General features: G+C 40.9%; 1 protein-coding gene across 2 annotated transcripts in view; it reads left to right on the top strand.

Annotated features, from left to right (window-relative positions):
* Nucleotides 1-18,798, top strand: part of LOC311105098 (ras-related protein Rab-28) — a 57,356-nt gene extending 38,558 nt beyond the window's left edge. The window contains exons 5-8 of one of the 2 annotated variants that reach the window (XM_084147100.1): nt 13,131-13,234; nt 13,458-13,535; nt 15,790-15,888; nt 17,775-18,535. In XM_084147100.1, coding sequence (XP_084003226.1) covers nt 13,131-13,234; nt 13,458-13,535; nt 15,790-15,882 — 275 coding nt within the window. In that variant the 3' untranslated portion in view covers nt 15,883-15,888; nt 17,775-18,535. Of the gene's footprint in view, nt 1-13,130; nt 13,235-13,457; nt 13,536-15,789; nt 15,889-17,774 lie in introns of both variants that reach the window. The other variant, XM_084147099.1, reaches the window with a different exon arrangement.
* Nucleotides 18,799-19,009: the final 211 nt, after the last annotated feature.

Genomic DNA, 19,009 nt, shown 5'->3' with positions numbered 1-19,009 from the left:
GTCCATCGTCCCTTTGATGCGGTGAAGTTGTCCTGTCCCCTTAGCAGAAAAACACCCCCAAAGCATAATGTTTCCACCTACATGGTTGACGGTGGGGATGGTGTTCTTGGGGTCATAGGCAGCATTCCTCCTCCTCCAAACACGGCGAGTTGAGTTGATGCCAAAGAGCTCCATTTTGGTCTCATCTGACCACAACACTTTCACCCAGTTCTCCTCTGAATCATTCAGATGTTCATTGGCAAACTTCAGACGGGCCTGTAAATGTGCTTTCTTGAGCAGGGGGACCTTGCGGTCGCTGCAGGATTTCAGTCCTTCACGGCGTAGTGTGTAACCAATTGTTTTCTTGGTGACTATGGGCCCAGCTGCCTTGAGATCATTGACAAGATCCTCCCGTATAGTTCTGGGCTGATTCCTCACCGTTCTCATGATCATTGCAACTCCATGAGGTGAGATCTTGCATGGAGCCCCAGGCTGAGGGAGATTTGACAGTTCTTTTGTGTTTCTTCCATTTGCGAATAATCGCACCAGCTGTTGTCACCTTCTCACCAAGCTGCTTGGCGATGGTCTTGTAGCCCATTCCAGCCTTGTGTAGGTCTACAATCTTGTCCCTGACATCCTTGGAGAGCTCTTTGGTCTTGGCCATGGTGGAGAGTTTGGAATCTGATTGATTGATTGATTGCTTCTGTGGACAGGTGTCTTTTATACAGGTAACAAGCTGAGATTAGGAGCACTCCCTTGAAGAGTGTGCTCCTCAGCAAATACTTATTTCCCTAATTAAAATGCAAATAAATTTATAACATTTTTGACATGCGTTTTTCTGGATTTTTTTGTTGTTATTCTGTCTCTCACTGTTCAAATAAATCTACCATTTAAAATTATTGATTGATAATTTCTTTGTCAGTGGACAAACATACAAAATCAGACAAAAACTGTACAAAAAGAAATGGAGGAACTTATTCAAGAAAGATCAAGTCTAATATATTAGCAAAATAAAGCGAACTGGATGGAATATGGGGGAAAATGCACCAAATAATTTTTTCATCTTCAACATAGAAATTCTACCAAAAATAATTGACTGAAACTTGTTACAAATTGAGTCAACCATGATTCACCAAACAATATTTTGAAAGAGGAAGCAAAGTACTTTAAGCATATGTTTTCATTTCAGTCTCCTCCATCTCCACTAACCAAAGGTAATTGAATGGATTTTTTTCTATTAATAATGTACAATTAACAGCTGTACAGGAACACTCATGTGAAGGCCAAATTACAGAAGAGGAACTTCTTAATGCAATTACAGCCTTTAAGTCTGTGAAAACTCCAGGGTTGGTTGGCATACCAGTTGAGGTATACCAAACCTTTTTTGATGTACTCAGAGAATTAGCATGTTTTAACCACTCCTATATAAATGGTAGATTATCAGATACTCAACAAGGTCTGATTTCATTATTACTGAAACAGGATCCAAGTGGTAAATATAAAGATCCAAAAATTATAGCAAAATGCTTAGCGTATAGAATTAAAAAGGTATTGTCAGATATTATTCATCCTAATCAGACAGGTTTTTTACATGGACGATACATTGGAGATAATATAAGACAAGTACTGGAAACAATAGAACACTAATGAAAAATCTGGGAAACCAGGGCTGGTGTTCATAGCTGACTTTGAAAAGGCTTTTGATAAAGTACGACTGGAATTTATATATAAATGCCTGGACTATTTCAATTATGGAGAATCTCTTATACAATGGGTTAGTTATGTATAGTAAATAATGGCTACTTCTCAGAAAGTATTAAACTGTCAAGAGGAGTAAAACAAGGTTGTCCACTATCGGCATATCTATTTTATTATTATTGAAATGTTAGCTATTAAAATCAGATCCAACAATGATATCAAGAGGCTAGAAATCCAGGGCTTAAAAGCAAAGGTGTCATTGTACGCTGATGGTTGATGTTTTTTTTATAAATCCACAATTTGGATCCCTCCACAGCCTCATAGAGGATCTAGATAATTTTTCAACCAAATTATGATGTGTACTATATTACGTACTAGATCACTAAAAAATTGATATTTTACATTACTGTGTAGTTTACCAATAAAATGGTCTGACTGTGATGTGGACATATGCTTATCCTGAAAGAAATAAGTTCTAACTACAATACATTTTTGAAGAAAGTTAGCAAAAATAGATAAGATCTTGCTACCATGGAAAGGAAAATACCTGTCTATTTGTGGAAATTTTTATTTTATTTTATTATATGAACAAAAAAAATTTCATTTTATTTGGAACGGCAAGCCAGACCAAATTACACGGGCCTATTTATATAGTATTGGTATTGGTATTGGTATTGGTCTTCACCAAGTTCGCTACTTCATTGTTGTGAGATATTTTTGTCAGATGTTACTATGGTATACTGAAGTATAATTACAAGCATTCCATAAGTGTCAAAGGCTTTTATTGACAATTAAATTAAGTTTATGCAAAGAGTCAATATTTGCAGTGTTGACCCTTCTTTTTCAAGACCTCTGCAATCCGCCCTGGCATGCTGTCAATTAACTTCTGGGCCACATCCTTACTAATGGCAGCGCATTCTTGTATAATCAATGCTTGGAGTTTGTCAGAATTTGTGGGTTTTTGTTTGTCCACCCGCCTCTTGAGGATTGACCACAAGTTCTCAAATGGGATTAAGGTCTGGGGACTTTCCTGGCCATGGACCCAAAATGTCGATGTTTTGTTCCCTGAGCCACTTAGTTATCATTTTTGCCTTATGGCAAGGTGCTCCATCATGCTGGAAAAGGCATTGGTCGTCACCAAACTGTTCTTGGATGGTTGGGAGAAGTTGCTCTCTGAGGATGTGTTGGTACCATTCTTTATTCATGGCTGTGTTCTTAGGCAAAATTGTGAGTGAGCCCACTCCCTTGGCTGAGAAGCAACCCCACACATGAATGGTCTCAGGATGCTTTACTGTTGGCATGACACAGGACTGATGGTAGCGCTCACCTTGTCTTCTCCGGACAAGGTGTTTTCCGGATGCCCCAAACATTTGGAAAGGGGATTCATCAGAGAAAATGACTTTACCCCAGTCCTCAGCAGTCCAATCCCTGTACCTTTTGCAGAATACCAGTCTATCCCTGATGTTTTTCCTGGAGAGAAGTGGCTTCTTTGCTGCCCTTCTTGACACCAGGCCATCCTCCAAAAGTATTTGCCTCATTGTGCGTGCAGATGCACTCACACCTGCCTGCTGCCATTCCTGAGCAAGCTCTGCACTGGTGGTGCCCTGATCCTGCAGCTGAATCAACTTTAGGAGACGGTCCTGGCGCTTGCTGGACTTTCTTGGGCGCCCTGACACCTTCACAACAATTGAACCTCTCTCCTTGAAGTTCTTGATGATCCGATAAATGGTTGATTTAGGTGCAGTCTTACTAGCAGCAATATCCTTGCCTGTGAAGCTCTTTTTGTGCAAAGAAATGATGACGGCACGCGTTTCCTTGAGGTTAACCATGCTTAAGAGGAAGAACAATGATTTCAAGCACCACCCTCCTTTTAAAGCTTCCAGTCTGTTATTCTAACTCAATCAGCATGACAGAGTGATCTCCAGCCTTGTCCTAGTCAATACTCTCACCTGTGTTAACGAGAGAATCACTGACATGATGGCAGCTGGTCCTTTTGTGGCAGGGCTGAAATGCAGTGGAAATGTTTTTGGGGGATTAAGTTCATTTTCATGGCAAAGAGGGACTTTGCAATTCATCTGATCACTCTTCATGACATTCTGAAGTATATGCAAATTGCCATCATCAAAACTGAGGCAGCAGACTTTGTGAAAATTAGTATTTGTGTCATTCTCAAAACTTTTGACCACGACTGTAGACCTCTGACTAAAGGCTTCAGTCATACAAAAGTTATACTTAAATCCGAACTGGTTGTCTTGCAGATTCGTAAGAATGTCTCACCCCATGTTCAAGAATTGCCTTTTTCCCTTTATTCAGATTACAACCTCTCACTTTTGGTAATTTGAAAATGAAATCATCTCCAAAATATAGCTATTTTTGAAGTAAGTCATAAATTGGTTGCAATTTCAGTTTAATTCACCAGAAAAGACAGAACAAATAATACAACATATTATGGTTAAAATCAAATATACTAATTGATAAAATGTTATCTTTGTAAAATATATCATAAATAGGACTGGTGGAGTTATGTCACACATGCAGCTAACACAAATATATGGAAATGTCTGCTCTACCCAAAATTACATTTTACATTTACATGTTTAGTCATTTAGCAGACGCTCTTATCCAGAGTGACTTACAGTTAGTGAGTGCATACATTTTCATACATTACAGCCAACTAATTGCAGCATTAACGCAAAAATGGAAGAGGCAAGTGAAAGGGGGAAAAATTGGTCAAAGAAAATTGTGATAAATAAAGTATACCAGTTTCATTTAAGGACCAACAAATTGACAGCTTTGCCATATAGATTGCAAAATAGTTGGGAAGACAATTTCGAATGTACGGTTTCCATGGCACATGGTTTGTGAACTGATACGCAAAACATTTTTTTCTATTTAAATTATGATACGTAATTCTTGCAACCAATAGAACGTTTTTATTTATATATATATATATATATATATATATATATGGGGATACAATCTTCCCAGCCCTGCAGATTTAGCTGCAAAGAGACAGAATCATTACATCATTTGTTTTGGTACTGTCCATATGTAGCTTGTGTTTGGTCGCAGATTCAGGAATGGCTGAAGAATTGCAACATTTGCCTGGAGCTAACTCTGCAAATAGCGCTGCTGGGTGATTTGAAAAGTCATAGTCAATTGATCAATAATATAATAATACTTTTAGCAAAAATGTTTATTTAATTTACAATCTGTAGAATCTATGAAAATAGAAAGGTTCAGAACTTTTGTGAAACATCACAGTTTGATTTATATTTAGCATATATTTCTAACTGGGTAGTCTTCAGAGATGGATGGGAGGGGTTGAGGGTAGCTGAAGGATGGGATTAAAAACAAACCAAATAACTATTGTAAAATACATTGTGTCCGTATAATGTATATAGTATGTACAGTGCATTCGGAAAGTATTCAGACCCCTTGACTTTTTCCACATCTTGTTACATTACAGCCTTATTCTAAAATGGATTACATTAAAACTGTTCCTCATCAATCTACACACAATACCCCATAATGACTAAGCAAAAACAGGTTTTTAGAAATGTTTGCAAATTTATTAAAAATAAGAAACATATCTTATTTACATAAGTATTCAGACCCTTTGCTATGAGACTCGAAATTGATCTCAGGTGCATCCTGTTTCCATTGATCGTCCTTGAGATGTTTCTACATCTTGATTGGAGTCCACCTGTGGTAAAGTAAAGTGATTGGACATGATTTGGAAAGGCACACACCTGTCCTATATAAGGTCCTACGGTTGACAGTGCATGTCAGAGCAAAAACCAAGCCATGAGGTCAAAGGAATTGTCCGTAGAGCTCCGAGACAGGATTGTGTCGAGGCACAGATCTGGGGAATGGTACCAAAAAATGTCTGCAGCATTGAAGGTCCCCAAGAGCACAGTGGCCTCCATCATTCCTAAACGGAAGAAGTTTGGAACCACCAAGACTCTTCCTAGAGCTGGCCGCCGGGCCAAACTGTGCAATCGGGGGAGAAGGGCCTTTTGTCAGGGAGGTGACCAAGAACCCGATGGTCACTGACAGAGCTCCAGAGTTCCTCTGTGGAGATGGGAGAACCTTCCAGAAGGACAACCATCTCTGCAGCACTCCACCAATCAGGCCTTTATGATAGTGGCCAGACGGAAGCCACTCCTCAGTAAAAGGCACATGACAGCCCGCTTGGAGTTTGCCAAAAGGCACCTAAAGGACTCTCAGACCATGAGAAACAAGATTCTCTGGTCTGATGAAACCAAGATTGAATTCTTTGGCCTGAATGCCAAGTGTCACGTCTGAAGGAAACCTGGCACCATCCCTACGTTGAAGCATGGTAGTGGCAGCATCATGCTGTGGGGATGTTTTTCAGCGGCAGGGACTGGGAGACTAGTCAGCATCGAGGGAAAGATGAAAGGAGCAAAGTACAGAGAGATCCTTGATGAAAACCTGCTCCAGAGCGCTCAGGACCTCAGACGGGTGAAGGTTCACCTTCCAACAGGACATCAACCCTAAGCACACAGCCAAGACAACACAGGAGTGGCTTCGGGGCAAGTCTCTGAATGTCCTTGAGTGGCCCAGCCAGAGCCCGGACTTGAACCCGATCTAACATCTCTGGAGAGTCCTTAAAATAGCTGTGCAGCGACGCTCCCCATCCAACCTGACCGAGCTTGAGAGGATCTGCAGAGAAGAATGGGATAAACTCCCCAAATACAGGTGTGCCAAGCTTGTAGTGTCATACCCAAGAAGACTCCAGGCTGTTATCGCTGCCAAAGGTGCTTCAACAAAGTACTGAGTAAGGGGTCTGAATACTTATGTAAATATGATATTTCCATTTTTTATTTTTATAAATTGGCAAAAAAATCTAAAAACCTGTTTTTGTGTCGTCATTATGGGGTATTGTGATTAGATTGATGGGGGGGGGGTGGCAATTTAATCCATTTTAGAATAAGGCTGTAACGTAACAAAATGTGGAAAAAGTCAATGGGTCTGAATACTTTCCGAATGCAATGTACTTAAAGCAAATGCCTAAAATGGGTCATAATTTTACAATGAATAGCAGGGACAAACGTTGCTGTTTGTTGGTGGAGCCGTGTTATCCTGTTTAGAATGGTGAATTATGGCATGACATTTATGAAATGTTCGTGTTGTTCTTCGTACAAATGTCAAAGTGCCAAAGCGCTTTACATTTCGTAACTCTGCGCTTTTTATGAGCTGTGCTCATGTCACGTAAACCAGTAGGGTATTAATCGGTTAACTGTGCTGCATGATTTCGAGTTACAGATTAGTTTTACAGGCCACGTCTTGCACAAAAAACGCAGTCAATGCCGAAAGCCATTAAACATTACACTGACAAGTCTCTCTGTAATAACATTCATGGGCTTTGTGAGATTGTAGAAGTTTTCCAGATGTCTAGTAACATTAATTTTAACACTAAATAAAATGTCACATTGCTATTATCCCAGGTTCTGTATCACATTTGAAGAGAAAATAAATCCCATGAAAAATTGCAGCTGCAGCAGAATTCTTTCATGATGTCATGGGCCTGTCTCAGACACACTACTAGAGTATGGTTTTGGTATCTTCTTGGCAGAACACCTCAGTCTCTTATTTTGGCGTCATTTCCAGTACACATCCAGAGTCCTGTTCAGTAGGGAGGAAATGTTTTGAAACAGGGAGGCGTTACCTGAACTTGTCCAAAAAGAACCATTGCAAAACGTTTTGCTACGGTGTGCCCTACTGAACATGACCCAAGAGTTCCAAACCCAGCAGTTGGCCATGCTGTGGAGTGTTGAGTAGAGCTGTTTTAGTGAGCTGAACATCTGCTCTACTGGGTGTGCCGGTGGTCTGTCTTCCAGGATAGCATCTTAATTCCCTGTGCCAACAAAAGGGACGATTGATATCAGGCCCCTGTCAACCATGATAGTAATGGCACCTAAGGCGCCATAATGGAACATCACTCATTATAATGGCACAGGTGTGAGGGGAGAACCGTATAGATTTGAGAGAAGATGGGTTGAAGATCCAGCCTATTCTTGTCTTTTTCTAGTGGATACAGAGTAGACCTGAAGAGGAAAATGTGGCTGAGACCAACGAGGACTGTGGGAGATTGTGGTCTGGGTGTGGCTACTGTTCAGCTCGATACACCCTCAGAGTAGAGAGAACTCACACAATCCAGCAGCAAGGGTAGTAGCTCAATCTGTCAGTTTGTGGATGATTATGAAGGGAAAGGGAACCCCATACTGATGGGTCTGCAAGGCACAGTGAGTTAATGTTGGAAGTTAGAGGTATTCCCTCAGGTTTTATTAAACCCTGCAACTTTCACAAGGGGGGTATGACCCCAGACACCCCTCAAGTCCCCTCCCCAATAATCCAACAGTTGTTTGGTTTAAATGAGGCTGACAGTGATTAACTGTGTTATGTCAAGTTTATTCGCTGGCAGTTTCTCACTCGATTTAATGTTCCACTTGGTCCCCAGCAGTCGACGCAGTGGAACAGTGCAACGAGTCCCTGCGTTATCACAATGTGTTTTTAAAAACCCATGACACCGGGGACCACACAGCACTACACTCACTATCTCCTGTGAAGTGATACACCTTTGTTACTGGGAATGTGTGAAATGAATAGGCCTATTACAAATGTAAATACTGTCTTAATTCCTTGACTGACCAAATTGTATTTTTTATTTGAAGAAAACTGTGTGATTAAAATGCACACTCATTGTGCTGCCACAAATCTACTAATGGCCAGGCAGATTACATTTCTGATTTTCTTTGCCTATAGGCTGCTAACTAACTTGACTTTCTAAAGTCCCCTCATTGTATTACTTAGATACAGCCAACTCTAGATGTTAAAATCAGTCCGGCGTTTCCTTATCATCGTTTATATTTCTCACTTTGGCTATGACCTCATGATATTTTCATGTTTCTATCTAACAAATTAGTTCTACCAAAGTATTTGTCTCTCCAAATGTACTGAGATTAACCACAATGACATAACCGACTCTTAAAGTAAACACATTTGTGGTGACTGGGGTGGAGTCATCGGTCTTGGCGAGTAATGATCCATTCTGCTATCTCTATATGGTAGGAGGCCTAAACAGTTTATTTCATGTTTGCGGTCACTTCCTGGGGGAAGTTAACCTGGCTTACAGTTTGTCAGGAATGGAGGGAAACCAGATCAGCGGAGGAAGATCATTTCAACCTGATTAGTGGAAATGGCTACATTAACACGGGTAAAAAAATAAGAAACACCATAACTGTAGGCTTTTTGTGCACTCTGTGTCCGCAGACAGATGACACATGTAGCTAGAATCTGTTTTGGAGAGATTGTACTTTTGGTTTGTTGCAAATTAAACAGTATTTGCGGTTGTCATTGGCAGTCCTCTCAAGAATGAAAATATGTATTATTTCTGGCTATTTGAATTCTAACAAAAATATATATTCATTTAAGCCTTAACATATCAGTCATTGCATTCCTATATTATTATATGCAGTATTGTTTTATTGAATTTTTATTAATTTACTGAACATTATAAGCCTTCTGTCTTGGCATGTATGAAAATGTAAGTAATTGTCCAAAAAAATTATCCAAATGTATACATAGCTCGTGTTTTATTTTCATTAGGAAGGCACTTTGAGTCTCTTGGTCAGTATTGTTTCTCTGGTATTCCTGTATGAGGGAACATAATAACTTAGGCTAACTCTCCCGGCGACTGAAAGAGCAAGAGCAAAATAACACATGCCTACTCTCCCATGTCTTAAGATTGGCTCACAAATTCTATACGTTCTATAAGTTAGTCTTTAGTAATTATGGAGCAGGTTTTTCGAAATAAACATTTTGTCTATTGCTTTGTGTAATGAATTGGGTTTTGTTAGGCCGTTTTGGCTGACAGAATTGGGCCTGGTCCTTACACACAATGTCTTACCAAATAGTCAGTATTTTTTAGTGTTCTTGCAACTCATCAAACCATGTGTTTCTAGTATTTCTAGGGATATACTGTATGTTCATTATTTGCACACGTCTTGAAAAAAATAAATCCATAATAGGTCCAAGAGTTTTAAAACTGTCACCTGTATGACTATGCAACGATAGAAGACAAAAATGATTGTTTGTCTTTGTATGCCCCGTCAGTCATGACAGCACAGAGAAACCTTCGTTAATTGCTTTATCTTCAGTTCTCCCCATTGTCAGGTTTACTTAGTGTCCTGCCACTCCCCGGCCCCAGTGTGTTAATGTTGGCTAGTCTGACTCTGACAGATGATTGATAACCACTCCCAAGTGTGCAGGATCCAAAGGATTAGCACAGTTTACTTCTGGTAGCATGCCTTCGCTCTAAATAAAGGAAATTAATAATGTGCTGACACCTACAAGACAGCCATGTGTATGCGTGCGGAGAGACGCGACAACCTGTGTGTGTGTCCGTCTAGGGGGACTAGAAAGGTTTGTAAGTTCCAGACTCCTATGTCATGACATATACGGTAACTTTTTCCCAGTTATGTGGTGCCAACATTCTTAGAATGATTCACAAAAAAATCACAAAACACTGTCCCAAAATGTGCCTTTCTCTTGGAAATGGCTATGGATGGTGACTGGCCTTTTATATTTTGGTCACTATGACTTAATATATGATTAATAATACTGGAGGGCACTGTTTACATTGCTCTTCAGAACACACACATGCACGTACACACACTCTCTCGCTCACACACACGCACGCACACACACACACACCCCTAAATCAGGGGTCATGAGAACAGGAGAAAACACTGACAGCTTGAATTAAGTTCATACAAAGAGCAAAACTCGAGGGGGACGAGAGGAATTCAACACCGTACAGTAGCCTACTACCTCCTCCGGCTCCCATGGACACGTATGCACCAGATACCGGGCGTGGCCGCCTTGTCACACAAAGCCAGTAATAAACTGGGAAGCTATTGCTTTCAGCAGCAAGACCCCCAGATGACCTTCCCTTGTGACCCTGGCGTGAACCCGTATTGAGGAAGGGGAGAAGTGAAACGCCTGGTATCACCGGAGTTGAATGCACGGAGACAGGCACGATGGCTAGAAAGGAAGGCACTATCATTGTACCCATTCCGTAAATGAGCGTGGTTTTGACAGACCTAGGTTTTAGGCCCATGTGTGCAACTTAAAGGCCTGATTTTATAATTAAATATGTAATTACATGATATGTCATGGCTTTCTCTCAGCAGACATCCATACTTCGGGGTAGAGCTGGGCTCTTTTGACTTACTTGGGTCATGTAGAGCTAAATGTGCATGGCTTCAGGGTGCAGCTGTACTAGGTCTACGTTATGGAATGTGTGACACTGAGCTGTAATCGCACCTGGAAATGGAGGCCTTGGGTCTCTGAATTAGGGTTGCAAAGCTACTGGTAATTTACCAAAGTTACTGGAAACTTTTTGGTAATTAACAGAATCTATGGCAATCTATCGTAACTTTGGTAATTTATACTTGAATAACATTTTTTAAATGTATTTTATATATATATATATATATATATATATATATATATATATATATATATATGAGAGAGAGATAGATAGATGTGTATATGTGTGTTTATATATATATATGTTTTTGTTTTGTATTTATATCTGTGTCCATATTGTCCATGAGTTTCTAGTAGATAGACCATATAGTTCAAGAGAAAATAGCCTAATTAATGAAAAAAGTATAATCAACAATGGCATTATTTTCAATGCTCTGCAACTCTTCCAACTATTTAGTCCACTATTTAATCCATCTAATATGGATTAAATAAAACATTTTCCTCATCAATCTACACACAATACCCCATAATGACAAAGGGAAAACAGGTTTTTCGCTTTGTCATGAGGTCGAGCCATGAGGTCGAAGGAATTGTCCGTAGAGCTCCGAGACAGAATTGTGTCTAGTCACAGATCTGGGGAAGGGTACCAAAACATTTCTGCAGCATTGCAGGTCCCCAAGAACACACTGGCCTCCAACATTCTTAAATGGGCAATCGGGGTAGAAGGGCCTTGGTCAGGGAGGTGACCAAGAACCCGATGATCACGCTGACAGAGCTCCAGAGTTCCTCTGTGGAGATGAGAAAACCTTCCAGAAGGACAACCATTTCTGCAGCACTCCACCAATCAGGCCTTTATGGTAGATTGGCCAGACATAAGCCACTCCTCAGTAAAAGGCATATGACAGCACGCTTCGAGTTTGCCAAAAGGCACCTAAAGGACTCTCAGACCATGAGAAATAAGATTCTCTGGTCTGATGAAATCAAGATTGAAATCTTTTGCCTGAATGCCAAGAGTCACGTCTGGAGGAAACCTGGCACCATCCCTATGGTGAAGCATGGTGGTGGAAGCGTCATGCTGACTAGGAGACTAATCAGGATCGAGGGAAAGATGAATGGAGCAAAGTACAAAGAGATCCTTGATGAAAACCTGCTACAGAGTGCTCAGGACCTCAGACTGGGGCAAAGGTTTACCTTCCAACAGGACAACGACCCTAAGCACACAGCCAAGACAACGCAGGAGTGGCTTCGGGACAAGTCTCTCTGAATGTCCTTGATTGGCCCAGCCAGAGCCCGGACTTGAGCCCGATCGAACATCTCGAGAGACCTGAAAATAGCTGTGCAGCAATGCTCCCCATCCAACCTGACAGAGCTTGAGAGGATCTGCAGAGAAGAATAGGAGAAACTCCCAAAATACAGTTGTGCCAAGCTTGTAGCGTCATACCCAAGAAGACTCGAGGCTGTAATCGCTGCCAAAGGTGCTTCAACAAAGTACTGAGTAAAGGGTCTGAGTACTTATGTAAATGTGTTATTTCTATTATTTATTTATTTATTTATTTTATATATTAATGTGCTGCATTTTCTAAAAACCAGTTTTTGCTTTGTCATTATGGGTATTGTGTGTAGATTGATGAGGGGGAAAAAGCAATTTAATAAATTTTAGAATAAGGCTGTAACGTAACAAAATGTGGAAAAAGTGAAGGGGTCTGAAAACTTTCAGAATGCACTGTATGTGATAAGGCCACACAGAGGGCCAGAGGTAATTACAGACACCTGTGACAATATAAAGTACCCAAATGGGCCACTAGATGTCTTGTGATAGAAACATACCAAAATTCTGGTAGTTTACTGGTAAACTTAGAATGTTTCCAGTAATATACCCTCCCTTTGCATCCCTAATTTCCTCCCCCGACAGGACATCAAAAGGAGAGAAATTTATTTAGAAGAAGGTGCCTTAACTTAACGTGACACACAACAATTCAATTATGTTGCCAATTATCTATATCAGGCAGACCCTGAGTGTATCTTGAGCTAGTGTAAACCTTTATCTTTTCTGTGCAAGTCCAGATATGAGGTTCGCCCTGTCTGTGTAACCTTGTGTAAAGTCAATCATGCTATCTGTGAATTTGCTGACATGTTACGCTGCATTTTCTCCACAGTCGACCTGGAGCATATGAGGACAGTGAAGGCTGACAAACACCAGCGCTTCTGCCAAGAGAACAGCCTCATCAGTCAGTTCGTATCAGCCAAGTCTGGAGACTCAGTGAGTCAGTTTACCCAATAAATCACATCAAAAGTGACGCACATGCACCAAGAAAATGACATGTAAAACCTACCACTGAAATACTCTTGTTTGCTGTGAAGAAGATGAGACTAAACAAAATTGATGCGGTGCAATATTTGTTTATTTGTGCACATTGAAAGCATATTCTATATTCCTGCTCATGTCTCCTCTCTTTCCCTTTCCCGCCCTGCCTTCCCTTCAGGTGTTCCTGGCATTCCAGAGAGTGGCTGCAGAGATTCTGGGGGTGAAGCTCAACAAAGCAGAGATGGAGCAGTCCCAGGTGAGCCTTCATTAGGCCTTTTCTCTCACGTTTCCCATAGAGAATTATGTAGCAGCCCCTGGAGTCATGTTGCCATTTTTTAGACGGTTTCTTATAACCACACGCATGTACACGAGGTCAAACAAAGTGTGTCAGGGCACGAGTTCACCGCACACTGTAGAGGATGCTTGTTACTCCTGTGACGCTGTACCTGTGACTGACACTGTCCATCTGTAAATTCAGCCACGTTGATGACGTTAGAGCCCAATGGTGCGTGAAACGAGAGGTCAAGAGGTTGGCGGTGTAGGGTAGGAAGGTTTGGCTGCATCTTCGGATTTATTGCGTTTATCTCCCCCTGATGTGGGCTGAACAGGTCCTCCGAGCTCGGCCTCTTCGAACCAGCCAGACAAGGTGGCCCCGTCACTGGTGGCAGCAGTGGGATTACGCAGGGCATCTCCCCAAGAGGCATTAATCCTGGCTGTGATATGACTGGCTGGTGCCGCGCTGGCTAGAGAGCGGCTGATAAGTCTGGGGCTATGGGGAGGTCAGGACCCCCAGAGAAATGAGAGGACCAAGGGAGCGAAGGCTAGGAGATGACTCTCAAAAACACTTCCACCCCTACCCTGCCCCTTCTGCTGTCAACAGACAGAGGCTAATGAAGGTGTTCATCTCCGCTCCCCTCCGTCACATCCCATGATAGCTTCCTCAATAAACCCAAGTGCTTTAATCCAAGCTAAACAAGCCGGATGAGTGGTCTGATCTGTCAGTCAAGATGCCTGTCACAGAAACGTAATCTATGATGTCCATGTGTCACTCCAGGGATGCAAGTTCTCTGAAGATATCTTTCTAAATAAAATAAGTAGAGTAAAGACTATCCCACTTCAATGGTGTATCTTCATCTTGGATAGAGAATGGGTTAGGTTTGGGGATAAGACTTTGTGGTTACAGTAGTTGAAGGCCTCAACATTCACTGGAGAAAGAAAAAATAAGTAGAAAGAAATTGAGGAAAATAGAAATGTTTTTGAATTGTCTGTTTTTCTACCTTGTGCAGTGCTAACAATGGTTGGAATTATGTTCTGAGTTGTAGGCATTTGGGGATGGAGGTCAGGGGGAAGCTCTAGGGTCTCGTTGGGGGGCCAGAAAAGCCTCATTATCAGCTGTCGGGTTTAGAGAGCTGTGCATGGGGGTCAGAGCCCCTGGCAAGATCTTATTGGCTTGGGAGCCCACTCCATCATTGTCCCTTGTCTGGAAGAACAGATACTGGGGCCGCTGATCACTCATGGGGTCTGACAAAAGGCATCGGCAGCTCATTAATCAACCAACCAGGGCCTGGGTTCAACCACGATGTCTGGTCTTTGCTGGCTCCCCAATCCAGGTCTGAGGTCTAATTGTAAGTTCAGAACCTGTCCTGTTACTGGTACTCAATATCCAGGGCCCGTATTCATAAAGTGTCTCAGGAGTGCTGATCTAGAATCGGTTTTGCCTTTTAGATCATAATGAATTAGATTACATGGACAGAGAGGGGAACTGATTCTAGATCAGCACTCCTATTCTGAGATGTTTTATGAATATTAGCCCAGATGAGCTCAGTTGGATTTCTGACAGGGTTGGCTGTAAGATCACTTTCACTCAGAGCTACATCACCAAGTCAAGAATAGGTAAAGGTGATAGCTATACCTTTCCTCATTGAAGATGTAACGATTGATTTAAAACTTGGCATGGTAAAATGTTAGTAGAAGAGGAGCCGAGGATGCACACCCAAATAAAAGTGCAGACTAACGGCTTAAACTTTAAGAAAATAAAAAAAGTCTCACTCGCTACAATACTCCCAGATCTTTATTGAATGGATAAACCAATATTTGGCACACACAATTCATATCTGTCTGGGAGTATTATAATATCTGAGTGTTCTTCATTTTGTACATGACGAAATGTTTCACAAATGTATTTTGGTCATGGACATTTTCCTACGTAAACCCCGGAGCTTCTCATTTGTTTATTCTCCTGTTCAAATCCATTTCTCACGTTTCTTTCTCATTTTTCTCACTGTCACCTCCACGACCCTGTCTTCACCTCTCCCCATCCTCCATTCCAACCAACTGTACCTCCCGTCTGCATCTTTGTTTTCTTTCCTGTCCTCTCTCTCCTTTCCATCCTCACCTCCTCTACCCACGCGTCTTCCTTTTTATCCATTTACCCTGATTTCCCTCTCCATGTCTCTCTCTCCTGCCTGGTTTTGTCTCCTTCCATCTCTCCATTGGTGTGTGCTGCTCAGAGGATCGTGAAAGCTGAGCTGGTGGACTACCCTCAGGACGAAGTCCCCATTAGACAAGAGACCAATCAGAGCAAAATCTGTTCGGTTCAGTAGTTGGAAGTATGTCTATACACAGTCACACATAGATATATTTATCTCCTGAAATATACTGTATCTATTAGTGCCTGGTATAAAACCACAAGAGCACCATACGAAGTGGTAGTGGTAGAGGTTGTTGTTGTATTTTAATTGTGGGAATTAAAGTGGAACTGACAGCGTTTTAGCAAAATCAAATCGTATTAAAATCTGTTCATATACACCCACAGGTGTATAGAGAAGCGAGCACTTAGATATGGTCATCTTCACAATTTCGTACTTTCATAGAATGTTTGAGAATACTGTAGCTCTGATTGGCTATGGCGCACCAGTCTGTGTAGAGTCCGGTCCTGGACAAGAATGACATGTTTTATTGCAGTGTCTATCCATTGTACAAACGCACGGCCGCTTTCCAACTCCATATTGCTATAGAATTTTCATAAATGCCTTTAAGGCATTTTAGCTTGCTAAATAATTAGCTACATAATTAGATAAGCTAGCCTATTAGCCACGTTATGACTGACTTGTGGTCATTGCCATTGCTAGTTTGATTGTATTGACATTCCCAGCCTTAGTTAAATTCGTCCGTTTATGTCTAAAACATTGAGTCATTGAAACTGAAACAGTGCATCCCGAAGGGCTGGAGGCAGCAAACAATGTACCAGACCAGCTGTGATTTACAACCTGATAGCAATATTTGTTGGACTACCAAGAAAAGTGTTGGTGAATTAGCTATATTAATCATGCGTTGAACTGCATCCATGTATTCTGCCAACAATGCCTTACTCTACATCATGACATATAACCTATTTTTAAAACCTCTTATAAAGTTGGTTTTGTAGCATAAACTGGGATTTTTTATATTTTTGACTGATATTATGATTGTCCGTTTCATATCTGCAAAGTAGTTAATGCTGTCAGTTCCACTTTAAGTTAGTTATTAGTTAGTTTGTAATTAATGAAAGAAAGTTTGATTTAGGCTAGTCCTACAGTAGTTTGGTACTAAAAAGATATTATCATTGAGAAGAAAAACATGAGAAGATGTTGCCAGGAATTTTCGACTATTTTAGTGGGCTGCATTAGTATGATCCAGAGAAGTGGGCTTGGCCCCCGGACAGAGTTTGTGTCAGACTGACCTTTGTTTGACCTGTTTCTACACTTGTGATTGGCATTGAGCTGGCTGCATCTGCAAAAAGACTGTAGAGCAGATCTTTACTATAGAGCAGATTTTCCATCTTTATTTTTACCATAACATTCATCCATTAACTTGTATACTTCAGTTTACATGTTTTTCCTGAATGTGACAAATTAAATGTATTTGAATTATACAAGTAAGGTCTGGGGCCTGGGAAGGAAGACCTGGGACCTGTTTTATGTGATCCATATAGATTTCTGGCCTATGCAGGAACAAATGGCAAATATTTAGTAGTATCAATTAGGTAAATTAATCTCAAATTGTATAATTGGTGTTTAAAATCGCTCCTCCATTTCCTGGTTGCTAAAACTCTAATAGTTCGCCTAATTTCAGTTTATGTGACAAAATAAGCTAGTATAGTGTAGAGAATCATTGTACCATCTGAACCGCTGTGAAATATATTTTCCATAACCAGAAATATTGTTGTTTCAGCTATTTCAAGCTGTTGTACAAAACCGAAAGTAAAAGACACGAAAACAACATTTTAAAAACGGGAAGCACAGAAATAGCGCACATAGAACTGATATACCGCTTCTTAGACTTGCTTTCAAGTAGAATGATAGATCTATAACTCACATTTCCTATGTGAATTTGGTCAGGTCGCCCAAAAAGTTACATATTGCCACTTTAAAATCAGATGGATTTTCTAGTATGGTGGCAACTTTCTCATATTTTGCCTCTGTTTATGTCTTTCTTTGTCTATGTGTCTCCATAGCGTGTGGTGAAGGCAGACATCGTGAACTACAGTCAAGAACCTGTGGCGAGGACAGTCAACCCCCCGCGCAGCTCCATGTGTGCGGTGCAGTGACCCCCTCTCTCCCCCACCTGCCCTCTTGCCCCTCCACAAACGGACTAAAGCAGTGAGGGCTTCTGACCAGCAGGCTGCCCCCAACACACTGACCCATAGCCAGAGCAGGGGAATTGAGCCAGCTTGGTTTATTCTGCTGCACACGCACACACACACACTCCTCCCTTCTCTCTCTCAACACACAAGTCTTTAGAAAGGCTTTATCAGTATTTCCTTTTTTTATTTTTTTCTGTGTCATCGGACCAAGTACTGCATATTTTAAGATTTGAATGTGAGGATCTCTCCCTCTGTATGTACAGTTATTTAAAGGGACCCCACAGTATATTCCTGGCTTCAATACATTTAATATATTTTCATGAATGATTTCTTGAGTAGTAATCAGCTTTGGTTGCAGCATACATCTGTTTAAACATGAAGATATGCTGAAAGCAAATGGGACCTCCACTTTTTTTAGCAGTTTAAACACATTTGTCAATATTTCTTTAGTTTTGGGCAACTGTTACTCTTTTGTCCTTGTTTTTTTTCTACTGTTTTCATTATTCAATTATTCTTCAAAGGACCATTTGATTGTATATATACTCAATAAAAATATAAACGCAACATGTAAAGTGTTGGTCCAATGTTTGATGAGCTGAAATAAAAGATCCCCAGAAATGTTCCATACGCACAAATAACGTATTTCTCTAAAATGTTGTGCAACTCCACATCTGGCTTCTTCACCTGTGGGATCGTCTGAGACCAGCCACCCGGACAGCTGATTAAAGTATTTCTGTCTGTAATAAAGCCCATTTGTGGGGAAAACTGGCTGGGCCTGGCTCCCCAGTGGCTGCGCCCCTCCCCAGTTATGTGAAGTCCATAGATTAGGGCCTAATGAATTTATTTCAATTGATTGATTTCCTTAAATGAACTAACTCAGTAAAATCTTTGAAATTGTTGCATGTTGCGTATAATATTTTTGTTCAGTATATATGTTTACCTTGACAATGGACATTTAAGTATGTATTGGTGCAGCTTAAATGTATGACAATTAATATCTGTATGTTTGTAGCCTTTTTCAACTGTCCGTTGTAGAACAGAAAAGTCTGCAATGAAGAACTGCTTTGACACAAGGTGCTTCGTAGGATCATCGTTTTGACCAAACA

This window comes from Coregonus lavaretus (genome assembly GCF_964263955.1).
Source record: "Coregonus lavaretus genome assembly, chromosome: 29".
NCBI classification, from domain to species: Eukaryota; Metazoa; Chordata; class Actinopteri; order Salmoniformes; family Salmonidae; genus Coregonus; species Coregonus lavaretus.
Note: the sequence above shows the minus strand (reverse complement) of the source record. Positions and strands in the feature narration are given on the sequence as shown.